The sequence below is a fragment of the Mustela erminea genome, chromosome 9, assembly GCF_009829155.1.
Source record: "Mustela erminea isolate mMusErm1 chromosome 9, mMusErm1.Pri, whole genome shotgun sequence".
Lineage (NCBI taxonomy): Eukaryota > Metazoa > Chordata > Mammalia > Carnivora > Mustelidae > Mustela > Mustela erminea.
Window position 1 is genome coordinate 44,633,423 of NC_045622.1, and position 16,843 is coordinate 44,650,265.

Sequence of the window (16,843 nt, forward strand, 5' to 3'; positions counted from 1 at the left end):
ATTAATTAGAATGAATCAAATACCCTATCTTCCAGAGATTTTGGAAGGCCAGTAATCTCTACATAGGACTGAGTGTTACAAGACTGATTTTTCTTTAAGAGGAGTAGTACTCTCAGTAGTTAAGAATAAATTAGCAGTAGAATACCTTTTTCAAGTAAAACCTTAAATAGACACCAGAAATATGTAGCAGATAAAACTGGAGTTGGTCTCTTCTCAGGGATATGGAAGAAACTCTGCTTGCTCGTATTTTTTATTCTGTTCCCCTTCATTCACTTCATTAGAAGTTAAGAATCTCTGGAAAACAGTTTGCAAACCACTACTCAAAAGCAGAGTATATGCATTTGTCCAAATGGGGAATTTTTGGTGCCTTATTAGCTACTGATTTTCTACTTTCTTAAGATGGAAATTAAGCACTTCTAGTAATAAGGTTTTAGGACTTTTGTTCCTTTTATATAGAGATCATTTTTTAGGCCTTTTATTTAAAGCTCCTGTTCTGTAGAGAAAGCCCAGAAAGTAAATAAAAGCACGTGATTTCAGTGGTTTTGACCAGTAATTTTTATTTCATATGTATTTTGTTGGGTGAAGTCTGTTATGTTATGTATGTGTGTGTGTGTATGTGTGTATACATAGTATATATATTATGTATGTATATGTGGGGGGGTGTGTTTGTGTGTATGTATATATATATACACATGCACACACTGGATGTTATACTGGGTGTGTATAAGTATAAATAAGCCTCTAGTGAGTTAAACACTGTACATCAAAGAGGTAGAAACTAAACACGGAATAAGAGTATTATGGGAACACAGTGTTCAGGGAAAGTGTCAGAAACTAAAAGAGGTAGGGAATATATGTAACACCTTATACAATACAGTAGTAGTTACAAGAATATATGAGGGCAGTCATTTCTTTTTTCCATTTTATTCATTGGTTTTTCTCCAGCAGCACTGAGTAGGCACTCAATAAATATTTGCTGAATAAATGAATTGGTAATGATGTTAAATCCAGTCACAGAAATGATACCTTTTGCTATTGCCTTTTAAAGTTGTAGAGATCATCAAATAAAGTGAAATTTATTAGATGAAGATGAGCTAAAATAAGATGGACCTGCTTTTTAATGAGTAGCAAAAATTATAGACTTCTTGAGCAAAGCAATAATTAAAATAAAAGTTGCTTTTTAAATAACATTGATTTGATCTTATGTTGCTGAAGTTTTCAAATCTCATGATTATGGTAAAATCTTAGTGAAAGTTTTATCAAAAATATCCCTCTAGTTTCTTAAGCTTTAAACTTGCATATTGCTGTTTCTTTCATTGTACTATGCAGTAATTTTATGCACTTCTTACAGATTGGCATATGTAAGTTTGGTTGTTGCAAATAATACACAACTGAAGATTTCATAAGTATGAAAATTATAAAATTGCTAAATGATTTGAGGACAGGGGCTTATGGTCCCATAGGATGTTAAATTTGAATTATGAGGTTATCAAAGAGTGTTTAAGAGAACACGGTTTTCCAGTTGTGGTAGGAATGTTGGTTAGAGGTAAAATAGAAATATTTATTAGTGAAATTATAAGTGGAGGGAGGTTTTTCAAAGCCACATAGGACTTTCCTGACTTAAAACATGTGAGGTCTTAGAGATTTTAATGTGATACTATTACTAGTCACAATATACATCGTTAGATTGAGTTGGGATATCAAGATATTGTCATTGGATGAAATGAGTTGGTTTTCTAAGCAAATTGGGATTTCAGTAATTTGTTAAAACATTTTTTGTTTCTTACAGGGTATGACATGTCTACATTTATTAGGCGGTATAGTAGATATCTCAATGAAAAAGCAGTTTCATACAGACAAGTTGCATTTGATTTCACAAAAGTGAAAAGGGGGTGAGTTAAGCTTTCTTTCTTTTTTTTTTTTAATATCTGGTGTATTTGGCTATTTTAAAATGTAAACCATAGAAATTATTAAGTTACAAATTGTGAAATGTTAGACCAGTTTTGAATGATGAATTTATATTTCTTTGAAGTACATCATAAGCTTTTTGTGCTACGATAACAGCTTTATTGAGATACGATTCACACAATCTAGAATTCACTCTTTTAAAGTATATAATTAAGTGGGTTTTAGTATATTACAAAGTTGTGCCACGTTACTGTCTAATCTCGGAACATTTCGTCATTTCTGGAAGAAACCTCACACCCATTAGGAATCACTTCCCGTTTCCATCTTCCTTCAGACCCTGGCAGCTACAAATCTACTTTGTGTTTATGGATTTGCCTATTCTGGATTTTTGCCTATTTTATGTAAATGAAATCATACGTTACGTGGCCTTTTGAGTCTGGCTTTTCTCACCCAGCAAAATGTATTCAAGTTGTAGCATCCTTGTTGCAGTGTGGATTGCTACCTGATACAACCTGGTATATAGATGTTTCTTGGGGTATATGATAGATGAGCTTAGGAAAAAGCCACTAAAGAGGCACCTGGGTGGCTCAGTGGGTTAAAGCCTCTGCCTCTGACTCAGGTCATGGTCCCAGGATCTTGGGATCAAGCCCCACATCAGTCTCTCTGCTCAGTGGGAAGCCTGCTTTTCCCTCCCTCTGCCTGCCTCTCTGCCTACTTGTGATCTCTGTCTGTCAAATAAATTAATAAAATCTTAAAAAAAAAAAAAGTAAAAGCCAATAAAGACATTCTTTTCTTTTTCTTTTTTTTTTTTTTTTTAGATTTTATTTATTTATTTGACAGAGAGAAATCACAAGTAGATGGAGAGGCAGGCAGAGAGAGAGAGGGAAGCAGGCTCCCTGCTGAGCAGAGAGCCCGATGCGGGACTCGATCCCAGGACCCTGAGATCATGACCTGTGCCGAAGGCAGCAGCTTAACCCACTGAGCCACCCAGGCGCCCCCAATAAAGACATTCTTAAGGGGCATTGGTGACCCTTATAGCTCTAAAGGACTGCCCTAAGGGGAATCTGGCGTCTGCAGAAATATTTTGATAAGTGCCTTTCTGAATTTCCCTACTGCTCAAATCTCTAAGCAGTTAATGTTTTCTTTAAATTGTTCTCTTGAAATGTTAAATTATTAGACTTCAATGGAAAATATAATACAAATGTAGAAATAACTACTTGGTTATTTAACTATTAGTTTTTAAAGATTTTACTTATTTATTTGAGAGAGTGTGCTTGTGAGTGCAGGAACAGGGGGAGGAGCAGAGGGATAGGGAGATTAATCTCCAGCAGAATGCAGATCTGGTGAATGCAGATCCTGAAGTGGGGCTCAGTCCCACAACTGGGAGACCATGACCTGAGCCAAAGCAAGAGTCTGATGCCCGACTTAGCCACCCAGGCGCCTCAGCATTTTTATCTTTAAATTTTTTAAATTTTTATTTTTAAAAGATTTTATTTATTTGAGAGAGAGTTTGCCTGCACATGCAGGGTGGGGTCGGGGGCGAGGAGGGGTGGGAGGGAGGCAGAGGGAGAGAATACCAAGCAGATTCTGGGCTGAGCATGGAGCCTGACTCAGCTTGATCCCATGAGTGAGAGATCATGACCTGAGCTCAAACCAAGAGTCAGACCCTTAACGAACTGAGCCACCCAGGCGACTCTAGGCATATCTTATTTATTTATTTATTTAATCTATTTTATTTATTTACTTATTTATTTATTTGTCAGAGAGACAGAGAGAGTACAGGGAGGCAGAGTGACAGGCAGAGGGAGAAGCAGGCTCCCCGAGGAGCAAGGAGCCTGATGTGGGATTCAATCCCAGGACGCTGGGATCATGACCTGAGCCGAAGGCAGCTGCTTAACTGACTGAGCCACACAGGCATCCCACTAGGCATCTTTAAAACCTAAATGTTCTGTGTACCTATTAGGAGGTGATTAGTTTGGAATTTACCAAAACTAAATTCCACAGATTTTGTTTCCTATCTTAAAGTACTTTGTTGTTTGTGAGATGATAATAGAGGAGCTTGTCTTAAAAATCTGGTTCTTAATTCCAGTATTCTGTCCCATGAACCATTTTCCATTTTGACTTCTATAATATTTCACTATAAAGTATGTTCAGTAAAACTAATCTTCAGAAATTTGTAGATTTCATATTAATAGATTTTTAAAAGTGTTTTATTTATTTATTTGACAGAGAGACACACAGCAAGAGAGGGAACACAAGCAGGGAGAGTAGGAGAGGGAGAAGCAGGCTTCCCACCGAGCAGGGAGCCCGATGTAGGGCTCGATCCCAGAACTCTGGGCCAAAGCATATGCTTAACGACTGAGCCACTCAGTCGCCTCCATGTTAATAGATTTTTTAAAGTAGTAACTTTTTTCCTAATCTGAAGGGCTAGTTTTGAGATTGAGGAGAGTTGCTGCACTCTGTGTTTAATAGAGCAGACTTTTATTATTTGGCTGAGAACAGCCTTGATTAATCACAGTATATTTAGTATTGACATATTTAGTATTCCATAAAGGAAACTACTCTTTTTTTTTTTTTTTAATTTTATTTATTTATTTGACAGAGAGATCACAGTAGACAGAGAGGCAGGCAGAGAGAGAGAGAGGGAAGCAGGCTCCCTGCTGAGCCGAGAGCCCGATGCGGGACTCGATCCCAGGACCCTGAGATCATGACCTGAGCCGAAGGCAGCGGCTTAACCCACTGAGCCACCCAGGCGCCCCAAGGAAACTACTCTTAAAGGGAAAGGAAAGTGAATCAAGGAGCCATAATTGAGTGAACCAAGAAGCACAAAATTGACAAATACACATACATATATATTCATCAGATCATGTATATAAGGAAGAAAAAATAATGGGACATTAGGGTATAAGTTGAGAAAGTGACAGTGCTTGAAATGTATCATATTATGGCTGAACCTCAGTGAGTTGTTTTATTTTTGGAGAGGATTTGTGTGGTAAATAGTAAAGTTTTACTTACTGGGGTAATAATTTTGTATGTTTGGTATATGTAAACCAGTATATACATCTAACATTTTAATAGAAAACAAATTGGCCTTTATAAAAGTTGTACCAAATTATTGACTTAAATACAGTTACAGATACCTCTATACTCTTCCATCCTCATGAAAAGGTATCTTACTGGGTGTTCATTTTACACTGAGTACTGAGTGATTGAATAATTCAATAAATGGTGATGCTGAGCCTCTTTGTCTCTTAAAATGCAATCCATACTTTGTTCATTGCCTTTCAGTATCTTTTGCCCCCTTCTTATTTCGTATTTTATTCTTTCCTGTTGTGTTTAATGTTAAGAGGTCACAGGCTATTTATTATTTTTTTTTAAAGATTTTATTTATTCATTTTTAGAGAGAGTGTGCACGCACAAGCAGTGGGAGTGTCACCAACCATGCATCCCTCCCTCCCAGGCTGTTCAGTCAGATTAATCTGGGTTTGAATTCTAACTTCACTCAAGTTAGATGAGGAATTTTAGTAACATACTTCAGCCAGCTTGCTCACTTTTAAAAAATAATTTTATTTTGAAATAATTTCACTTCCAGAAATGCTGCAAGAATAATAGAGGTAATATAGGTAACTCCGAGAAGCAGGAAGCCAGATGTGAGGCTTGATCCCAGGACTCTGGGATCATGACCTGAGCTGAAGGCAGACGCTTAGTGACTGAGCCACCCAGGTGCCCCCAAGGATCTTTTTATTACATATCCATCATGCTAATTTTTTTCCATATGGCACATACGCTGATAGTATTTGTACAGGACAATGGACTAAATTAAGAACACTTCTTGAGGCTGAAGGGTTAAGGATTGATATCTTGGTGCATAGCCTATTTGTACTGTTTGCTCTGGCACAGTGGAGAAGCCTTGATTTAAGTTCTGAATTATTTCATCTGTAAGATGTAAAACAGTGATATTACTAGTCTGTTAGGATCGTAGTAAGAATTAAATACTGTGTGTAATGCTTAGCACGTGGCAAACATTCCAACAAATAAGCTTTTGGTTTATTGGGAAAATAAATTGTTATGAGTTACAAGTTATATTCTCTCTTTTTTAAACATTATGAAAAGTTTTAAAATCTTCTGAGTAGTCTTATTTTTATGGCTTTTCTCTTTTTAAGGATACTCAAAATGAGCTTTTCTACCGCAGAATGATCAATTGCCTATTCATGTTTTCATTGTATATATTTATGGATATAGTATTTTATGTTAAAGTCTTCGATTCATTTGTAACATATCTTGGTATAAAAAACGTGAGGTGGAGATCAGCTATATTTTCTAATAGAAGTATAGGATATTAAAAAATTAAGATGAATTAACCAGTAATGGTTAAATGACTTTTTGCTTATAAGTACTGCCTTCTTTAAATAAAGCCTCTTTTTTTGTTATTTTGGTAAATACTTAGTCATTCTTCAATAATTCACTGAAACATCATTTCTTTGAGGAAATCTTATTTCTGTTGTTAGATTTTATGTTAACATGTCGCCTCCATGAGGGCAATATAACCTTAGTCATAATATATCTTCAGGACTTACCACAGTGTATAAACATAGTAGGTGTTTAGCCGTTTTTGGAAAGATGACTAGAGCAATTTGTAAATAGTATATTAAATAGTTTTTTTTTAAGATTTTTTATTTTATTTATTTGACAGACAGAGATTGCAAGTAAGCGGAGAGGCAGGCAGAGAGAGAGGGGAAGCAGGCTCCCTGCTGAGCAGAGAGCCTGATGTGGGACCTTGTCCCAGGACCCTGAGATCATGACCTGAGCCAAAGGTAGAGGCTTCACCCGCTGAGCCACCCAGGCGCCCCATATTAAATAGTTCAATGAAAAATGGATCCAGTTGCCTGTAGATTGATCTTTTCAGTTGGTTATTAAATAACAGTCCCTGTGTTTTCTTTTTAACATTCCACTTTTTGATAGTACTAACTTAAAATTGAATTACCTTGAATTCTGAATTGGTTTGATTCAAAGTATCAAGACACTACTATATAATGAGCAAAAGACAGAGTAACCCAGGTATTTTCTGTAAATAAGGACATGGGACCAGCCTTTAATCCATTGCTTTTTTATTTGAGAAACAAGTATCTGAATTTAATTATAATGTATTTAAGAAGTCCTAAAATTGGATGTTCTGTATGGAGTATGAATTGTCCTGTATTTGGTCTGAATCATATTAAAGCACTTGGGTTTGTGAATTATTTGAGTCTTTTAAAGTCTAATAAAAGCGTTTGGTAGTTGTGAGGATTTTTCTTAATTGAGAAATTTGAAGTTCTTTGGAAAGACATGATATGGGAGCCAGTGAGAGAAGAGGAATCAAAATTGTCCCTAGGGTTTCTGGTGTAAGTCCCTGGGGAGATGGGCACCTTTTACTGGGAAGATTTGGAGTAGAGTAGAATTGGGCATAGTGGTACAACATTAAGGATTTTGTTTTGGAAATACTAGTTTTGACATGCCTGTTATTTATACAAGATGAGATATGAAGTGGGCAATTAGACATACTAACTTGGAACTTGGGAGTTCTGGTCTAGGAGTATAAGTCTGTCATTGGCATCTTGGCGATTTCTGTGTTGGGAATGACAGATTACTTGGGGGTTTAAGCATAGAGTAGAGGATGGGGCCAAGAACACTTTAAGGTACAAAACATGTATTTTAGAGGATGAGTAAAGAATGAGGAGCCAGCAAGACACGGAAAATGTGATAGTGAAGAAAACACTGTAAGTCTAGTCATATAATTTTAGACAAGTACCCGTTGGAGAATCAACATGGATTTTCTACTACATGACCTAAACTAGTGCATTTTAACTGAAGTTGAGAGGAGTGGCTGTTTATAAGTAAATGTAGGTCATTTGTAAATTAGAGAAAGTCTACACACTTTCTGGAAGTGATTTTTTTTTTCTGACAAAAGGTTATGAACAGCACTGTTCTTGAGTCTAATATACCTGGGTTTACATAATGATCCTACCACCTATTATTTCTCTGACCTTAAGACAGTCATATATCTCAAGGAACCTAAAACTTCATCAAACAAAATGGGAATAGTCTATCTATAGGATTTTGGTGAGCATTTGAAAAACATACACCAACCCTTAAAATGGAGCCTGATGTTCATTGTGTACCTTAGCCCCAGGTACCTCTTATCTAGTGTTTTGGGGACTACTTTTGTAAAATTCTAGTTTTTTCTGACACTGCTAATATTTCTTACATCTTTAGACTAAATATCTAAACTAATATTTAAATCTTTGGGAAATTTTAATAGAATATTTAGAAGCATTCCTCTTAAATATCACATATTTTAATGGCTTATAAGTCCTTGCTGTTTGAGTCATAAATAAAATCTCTTAAATAAAGCAGCGCTTCCTCTGACTTGAGTTCATCTCCTGGCTCCATCATGTCCGAAATGTTTAGTGATTTGAGGCCAATGATTTCTTTCTTTCTTTTTTTTTCAATTAAAAAAAAAAAAAATCTGTAGAACTGCCCTTTACACACATGAGTGGTGTGAGGATCAGATGATTCCTCATGTGAAAAATGTGCTATAAATCTGGCTGTATAATGTAAGCTTTGATTTTTATGTCCAATGTTTTTACACCTTTTTTTTAAGTTCTTTGATGTTGGACATACAGTGTTTCCTGTTTTGTTTTTTCTCTGTATGACTTTTGTTGAAATGTCAGGTTTGATAATGATTTAAAAATACGTGATGTTTTATAGCAACTTGTTTTCTTTAGAGAACCAGATGAGAGCTTAAAATGTAGATTTAACAACAGTTCTTTCTTTTTTTGTTTTTTAATTTAAAAACAGGGCTGATGGTGTTATGAGAACAATGAACACAGAAAAACTCCTAAAAACTGTACCAATTATTCAAAATCAGATGGATGCCCTTCTTGATTTTAATGTAAGTTGATTGCACAAATGCTTTTATAAAAATTTAAGATTTAAAAACTATGCATTTATTTATTTATTTATTTATTTTTGAAAGATATTATTTGTTTGACAGAGATCACAAGTAGGCAGAGAGGCAGGCAGAGAGAGGAAGGGAAGCAGGCTCCCTGCTGAGCGGAGAGCCCAATGAGGGCCTCTATCCCAGGACCCTGGGATCATGATCTGAGCCAAAGGAGAGGCTTTAACCCACTGAGCCACCTAGGCACCCCTAAAAAAATACATTATTGATCACAGTCTTTATTCTCAAGTTTTCATAAACTCTTAATTTTTTCACATTAATATCCTGTTTGGCTATGGACTCTCTATAAATGTGGTCCCACCCTACGTAAGTTTGAAATTTTATGATTTTTTTAGATTTGCTCTGACTTGTTTGGTGTTGCTTCTCTAGCTCTAGAATTATAAGGTATACTAGCTAAAGAAAGTGATAGGTGAAGGGATTGATCTGAAAATCAAAATTTTTTTGATAAAGGTTTTTAGATTTTAAAAATAGGTAAATATTCTTTATGAATAGCCAATATAATATTTCACCTTTTTCTGCATTGTAGGACCAAAAGCATATCAGTTATTAACAAATACAGGGAAGTTCAAGTACACTTGTTACACGCACACACACACACACACACACACACACACACACACACACGAAACAGCTTGATATATGTATGTAGCTGTTGCTGAAAGCATTGTGTTCCCTGAAAGTTTTATTTCAATGAACATTATTTAAACCAAGTTACCAGCCTTGTCATTTGTTTGTGATATGTGAGGTGTTAGCATTTTCAAATCTGTTCTTTTGGGGGGCATCTGTCTTGAGACATTTTTATTTTAGAGCTTATATAAGTACAAGTTAGTGAATGAAACTTTGAAAATTTCATACTCAAATATTGATTTTTCCTTTAACTTGTGCTGTTAATTGATAGTCTTCAAAGTTCTTGAGGGCAGGGACCAGGTCTGCTTTTTCTCTACTATGTCTCCATTGTCAGGAGTATGTGGTGCATAGAGTGCATGTTGAATAAACAATAAATGAATTCTGTAGATGCTTCATAGACTGAAATAGGTTATTAAACTATGGCTTACTGCCTGTTTATATGGCTTGTGAGCTAACAATAATTTTTACATTTTTAAATGGTTGAAAATAATTTTAAAGAAAATATTTTTGACTGGTGAAAATTATATGAAATTTCAATTCAGTTTCTATAATAATATTATAATACAACCAGGCTCACTGGCTTACATATTGTTTATTGGTGCTTTTTTGATGTAATAACAGAACTGAGTAGTTGTGACTGAAACCGTGTAATTTGCAAAATCTAAAGTATTTAATTCAGGTCCTTTACAGAAAATGTTTGCTTATCTCTAGTGACATAAGGGACATAAGACATAGGGGATTGGGGTAACTATGGAGCTTTATTTTGGTTTTTATTAGAGGGTCCAACTGTGAAACTTACTTCACCTGATGAATTATGAATATTTTTATAAAACTGTGTTCTTTTCAGTGTCTCTATTGTCCTTCATTGCATGTAACAATTTGCCTGATGTTCCTTTTGACAGGGATTTGGAGTTTTTCTGATTTTTTTAAATTCAGAAAATGAATGGGAAGAAACCAGAGATGGGGGACACACTAAATTCTATTTGTGTGTTAGTGTGTGTTACCTATCCATTTATAAACCTAATTCTGTAGGGTTAATGCCTAGAAAAGATTGGTGGATCAAAGGACATAAACACTTAAATTTTTAATAAATACTGCCAAGTTACGTTACAAAAGGATTAAGCCACTCACTTGTCAACAACTGCCTGTTTTTCTTCATCCTTGTTGGCACTGAGTAATAGCTTGTTTTGGTATCTCCTAGTCTGGTGCTAAAGAAAGGATAGTTCTAGTCTAGTGTAATTATTATATTTTAATTTACCTGATAAGGGAAGTCTTCAACATGATTATGTGAATTGTCTGTCATTTGCTTCATTATTAGGATTCTCTGTAATGGAAGTCAACCTTGTTAGAGATTTTGCAAGTATTTACCAATTTGTTGTTTACTGTTCAACTTGGTGCTTATGTTTTTCTATACCTAAAAACAAGTTAATTGGTTCATTCTTTTGATTAATTTCTTGAGATGAAACTAAAGGTATTTCTAGCATTTTTGATAGACAAATAGGTGCTGGGGTTTTTTGTTGTTGTTACATCATAATTTAGTAATATTCTTTATGTGTAAGGTACTATGCTGTTTACAGTCAGTGTATCATTTAATTCCCCCATATGAAATAGAAATACTGTCCTAGCCATTGTGAAGGTGTTTGTTTGTAATATTGGAAAAAGGTGTATTTAAAAAAATACATTTCTTCTACCTAGTTTAGCTTTGTGCCTTGGTGATTGCCTAGGAATTTCAGAAGTTACAGGGTACTTTTGTTCTTTGTGACTTATTTCTGAATTAAATTGAATGTTAACAGAATTTTTGTTTGCTTGTGCCTGAACTCTTGACAGATTTTTACGCTATTTGGATGTAACTCTGATTGCAAGAAATAAATGTCTTTTTCTCTAATACACTTAAATGTTTGAATTTGCAGTTTTTGAAGGAAGTTTTTGTCATTTAATACATAGATTGGCTCATCTTTTTTTTTCCCCCCCTTAGGTTAATAGTAATGAACTTACAAATGGGGTAATAAATGCTGCCTTCATGCTCCTGTTCAAAGATGCCATTAGACTGTTTGCAGCATACAATGAAGGAATTATAAACCTGTTGGGTAAATATTGCTGTAGTTTATTGTTGTTGCTATTCTTTTAAGATTTTATTTGTTTATTTGAGAGAGGGAGAGAAAGCACAGCCAGGGGTAGGAACAGAAGGAGAGGGAGAGGCAGATTCCCCACTGAGGTAGTCCAGTGCAGGGCTTGATCTCAGGACCCTGGGATCATGACCTGAATTGAAGCCAGACACTTAACAGACTGAGCCACCCATGCCCTTCCAACTCTGTTGTAGTTTAATAACATTTTATTTTTTTTAATCTTGTGTCCTGTTGATAAATAATGTGTGAGTTGTTACTTCGAGCTGCCTAACCACTCGTTGGGTTATTGATGACAATTTATTTGGAGAAAAGATTTTTATACCTGATTATGGGTTAAGTGATTAAATACTTCTTTTTACAACTAGAAGGTTCAACTGGATGAAATTCATTTTTTTTAAAGATTTACTTATTTTAGAGTGAGTGTGCGCTTATGCACACATAGGCGTGCATACCTAAGTGGGGTCAGGTGTGAGGGGTTAATGGAGTGAAAGGGGATGGAGGGGAAGAGGGAGAGAGACAAAGAATCCCTAAGCAGACTTCCCACTAAGTAGGGGGCCCTGTGCTGAACTTGATCCCAGGACCCTGAGATCATGACCTGGGCCAAAATCAAGAGCCAGCCGCTCAACCAGCTGAGCCACCCAGGTGCTCCTAGATGAACTTTGTTTTTTTACATATATCTGTGGTTTTTTCCTATTAGTTTTACTATTTTTTAAAATAGTAAAATCCCCTTAAAATTAAGTTGGCGTTTTTTCTCTGCCAGAAAAATCTACTTCCTCACAATTTACTCCATAAAGAATTTTAATTGTAAAATAGATGTTTGTTCTAAGCCTAATTTTAAAATTGATAATTATTTTAAATGCATTAAACATTTATTTTTTGGGATGCCTTTCACTTTTGAGGCGTTTTAAGAATGTGTATATTCATTATATACAGAATGTAGTTATATATATATATAGAATGTGGTTAATTTTGCCAATTTTGCCAAAATTTATCATTTTTTTCTGTGGGACTTGGATGGAGTACACAAGTTAACAGTTTAAAGAGTACCTAAGTATCAAGTGTCAGGTATCAAATGTGTTCACTCCATTGTGCTTGTTTTCCCTCCCCTCCCCTTTAAAAAAAAAATTTATTTAAATTTGCTTTTTATGAGCTTATTCACAACTTACTTCCTTTAGGAATGTTTTAATTTATGATGATAGGGAAATTGAACTTACTGTTTCTTAGGTAAAAGATAGAAGGTTTTAATTTGAATCTCCCTATACACTATGGAGTATTATGCCTCCATCAGAAAGGACGAATACCCAACTTTTGTAGCAACATGGATGGGACTGGAAGAGATTATGCTGAGTGAAATAAGTCAAGCAGAGAGAGTCAATTATCATATGGTTTCACTTATTTGTGGAGCATAACAAATAGCATGGAGGACATGGGGAGTTAGAGAGGAGAAGAGAGTTCGGGTAAATTGGAAGGGGAGGTGAACCATGAGAGACTATGGACTCTGAAAAACAATCTGAGGGTTTTGAAGGGGCGGGGGTGAGAGGTTGGGGTACCAGGTGGTGGGTATTATAGAGGGCATGGATTACATGGAGCACTGGGTGTGGTGCAAGAATAATGAATACTGTTATGCTGAAAATAAATAAATTTTTTAAAAAGGGGAAAAAATAAAATATATTTCAAAGAGGGAAAAACAAACAAACAAACAAATAAATAAAAAAATCCTAAAAAAAAAAAAAGATAGAAGGTTTTCTACAGAGTTTTGGGAATCTGTCTTAAGACCCTGTGATGGGTATAAATGAAGCTCTTTGTTGCTGTTCATATAGTAAGTTTAAGTTTTCCAGATGACATTTGGACATGATAAAGTTGCCATCTTTGTTAATATGTTACTAGTAAGAATATTTGGAAGTAGAACTTAATGCTGTTTTAAATGGAGAAAAGTATAACGTGTTAACAAAAAATGCAAATTATATTTAGGAAATTGTGAGGGAATTTTATAGAACAAACTAGTAATACAGGCGAAGTCAAATGATTTTTCTGTTTTGATATAATAGCACCTCTGTTTTAATTTGCTTTAAATGTCTAAGCTAATATAACACAATATTTTTCCTGTAGGGTGAGTGTGTTCTCTGAGACACCTATATCATCTCTTTGGGGCTATTACTTAATCCTTTTCCTTTTTGAGTGTTCTGTTTTGATGTGAACAAAAGTGTTTTTCATTTACTTTTGGCAGAAAAATATTTTGATATGAAAAAGAACCAGTGCAAAGAAGGTCTCGACATCTATAAGAAGTTCCTGACTAGGATGACAAGAATCTCAGAATTTCTCAAAGTTGCAGAGGTAAACTGTCCTTAACTGTCGTTAAGTATAGATTTTAAAGAAATAAGGCATTATTCAAATGAAGGAAACATCTTAAATATGATAAAGTATATATTTAATAATATCCATATGCTGTTGTTGAATCCTTTGTTATGGTATGAATATGATGTGGTATTGAATAAGATATATCCTGTATATTTAATTCAATATTCAATATTGAAAGGTATCTATTTTTAAATTGTTTATTTCTCTGCAAAATCAGGTAGGTGGTACATAATGGTGGCAGAGATTTTTATGTTTGGCATTAGCCATGTATTTTAGCGTATTTGTCCTGGTAGGTGATAGAGAATATTCAATGTGAGTTCAAGTCTTTTTCCTCCAGTGAGACTTGTAGATAGGGTCACATGGTTCATAGAGTTTTGTTCCCCTACAGAAGTGAATTTAGTGTATATATTGTTTATCATTGATTATGAAAACCATGAATGTAAGTTGTAGGAAAATTTTATAGATCTATTTAAAAAATAATTTTCTGGATTTCTAGAATAGTGTTATACTACTTTACTTAAAATTGTTCTTTTTTTTTTTTTTCATTCCTCAGTCTAATGTATTAATGGTAAATATAGTTTAATAGAAAATTTTCCTCAAGAGGTTTGCTTTCCCCTGTAAGAAAACATAGAATATTTTAAAAGAATGTTAGCCTGAGCCAACATTTTAATTTTTTAGTAAGCTCATTACGAATGATAAACTTTAAGGTAATTCATAACATTTCTGTATCAGTCTATAGAAATTGTTCTTAGCCATCAACTGATAACCTCTCTGCATTTTTTATTCACGACACCCAGAAAACGTTTTTTCCCTAGTGTGGTTTTAATTCTGCAATGGGTGTTATAAACTTTGGTGCTTATGTCCAAGTTTGAACCCTGATTTCAGCCATACCATCTTGATGCAGGTGTTAATCTTGGCATCCCATGATTTCCTCATCTGTAAAAGGGGTTTTCAGTAGTACTTACCTCACTGGGTGGTTGTAAAATTGCTCAGAACAGTATCTGACTTCTAATTTGTGTCCTGAAGACATTTACTATTATTTTTATTCTCTGCCACCTTGAGAAAGCACTTATTGGAATGCAAATGAATGTCAGTAGTGGTCTTTTAAGGATAATTAATCTAATATATATTTTATAGGAATTTTATATTATACATTTATCTTTTCCAATGAAAAGAAAGTAATCTATAACCTTCAGTTCAGAATCCAGCAGATGTCCTATTTTGAGAACTCTTGGCCCAAGTGATTTTTTTTTTCTGTATTGATGTGTACAAAGGATTTTTACAGGTAGCTAAATGGTGTTTGAAAAGTGTAGTTCATTAATTTTGGCAAATAAAGGAAGGATTTAGTTAGTTTAGACAAAAATATTTTAAGTTGTTTAAACTGTCCGAAACATCTTACTGAGGAATTTATCTTTTGCCAGAAACCATAATAAAAATATTAAGAAGCTAATAAAACCCTGCTTTTAAAAAAATAATTTTCTGGTATTGTCACAGAAGGCATTTGTGTTGTGGTAATTCTTACAGGCATTGCACAGAGCTTGCACAGCGGCAGCTTTCAAAGTTTTTGTTTGTTTTCCCTTTGTACTCTCTACCCATCACCAGTAGAGATGTCTTGCTTGCTAGGATAATTTTGGATGATGACTGGGCTATAACTCATCAGTTATATCAGAGTAGTTAATGTGGAACTAGCAAGTTGGTGAGTCTAGCTCTATTACCATAGTGATATTTCATTCTGTAGCAGATGAAATAGAGTAAAACAGAACAATGAGACCTTTGAAGAAAATAGCTTTACATTAGCTCTTTTATGAAGTCCACTGAAGTTTGTATTGGATTTAAAGTATCTCTCAAGGAGAAATTAGTGTATCCCACCCCCCCCCCCCATTTCTTTTGGGTCAGTCATATACTAAAATAAGAAGAAGGTAGTGTTTGGGACCCCAGGGTGGCTCAGTCAAGCTGAAGCGCTTGCCTTCAGCTCAGGTCATGATCCCTGGGTTCTGGGATCTGGTCCACATCAGGCTCCTTGCTCGGCGGGAAGCCAGCCTCTCCCTCTGCCTCTGCCTGGATTGTATTGGATTTAAAGTATCTCTCAAGGAGAAATCAGTGTATCCCCCCCCCCCATTTCTTTTGGGTCAGTCATATACTAAAATAAGAAGAAGGTAGTGTTTGGGACCCCAGGGTGGCTCAGTCAAGCTGAAGCGCTTGCCTTCAGCTCAGGTCATGATCCCTGGGTTCTGGGATCTGGTCCACATCAGGCTCCTTGCTCGGCGGGAAGCCAGCCTCTTCTTCTGCCTCTGCCTGCCACTCCCCCTGCTTGTGCGTACTCTCTCTCTCCCTCCCTCTCTTTCTGACAAATAAATAAAATCTTTAAAAAAAAAAAAAAAGGTACTGTATTTACTATGTTTCCAGTAAATTCTTAATGTTTTAAGAATTTAAGAATTCTTAAATTCTTAAATGTTTTAATTTGTTGACTTTTCCCTTCTTTGCATTTGATAGTTGTAGTTATTGACTTTAATTTTAAGCCTTTATTTACCTACAGTTGTTCTGGTCTGAGATGAAATAGACCATCTGCTCCATATGATGTGAGAAATAAAATATTCTTTCATTAGACTGTCTTTGGGCTTGCAGATTGTGACAGCATAGCTTACATAGGTGCTCAGAAGAGATGGAGATGGTAACTTAATAGTCTTACTGAATTTCAGCCTCTAGTTCTCCGTTTATGACTTTCAGAGCCATTAAAGAACATCTAAGCCCTTAGGAATATTGAATGATACCTCTGGATATTAAATAGTCTTCTAATTTTAAAGATTATCTATCTAGAATATTGTTC

At 35.1% G+C, this 16,843-nt stretch overlaps 1 protein-coding gene across 13 annotated transcripts in view; it reads left to right on the top strand.

Annotated features, from left to right (window-relative positions):
- PICALM (phosphatidylinositol binding clathrin assembly protein) overlaps positions 1 to 16,843 on the top strand; it is a 111,080-nt gene that overhangs the window by 48,002 nt on the left and 46,235 nt on the right. For all 13 annotated transcript variants that reach the window (XM_032357466.1, XM_032357461.1, XM_032357468.1 and 10 more), the window contains 4 exons: positions 1,790 to 1,892; positions 8,746 to 8,839; positions 11,508 to 11,619; positions 13,886 to 13,992. In XM_032357466.1, coding sequence (XP_032213357.1) covers positions 1,790 to 1,892; positions 8,746 to 8,839; positions 11,508 to 11,619; positions 13,886 to 13,992 — 416 coding nt within the window. The remainder of the gene's footprint in view (positions 1 to 1,789; positions 1,893 to 8,745; positions 8,840 to 11,507; positions 11,620 to 13,885; positions 13,993 to 16,843) is intronic.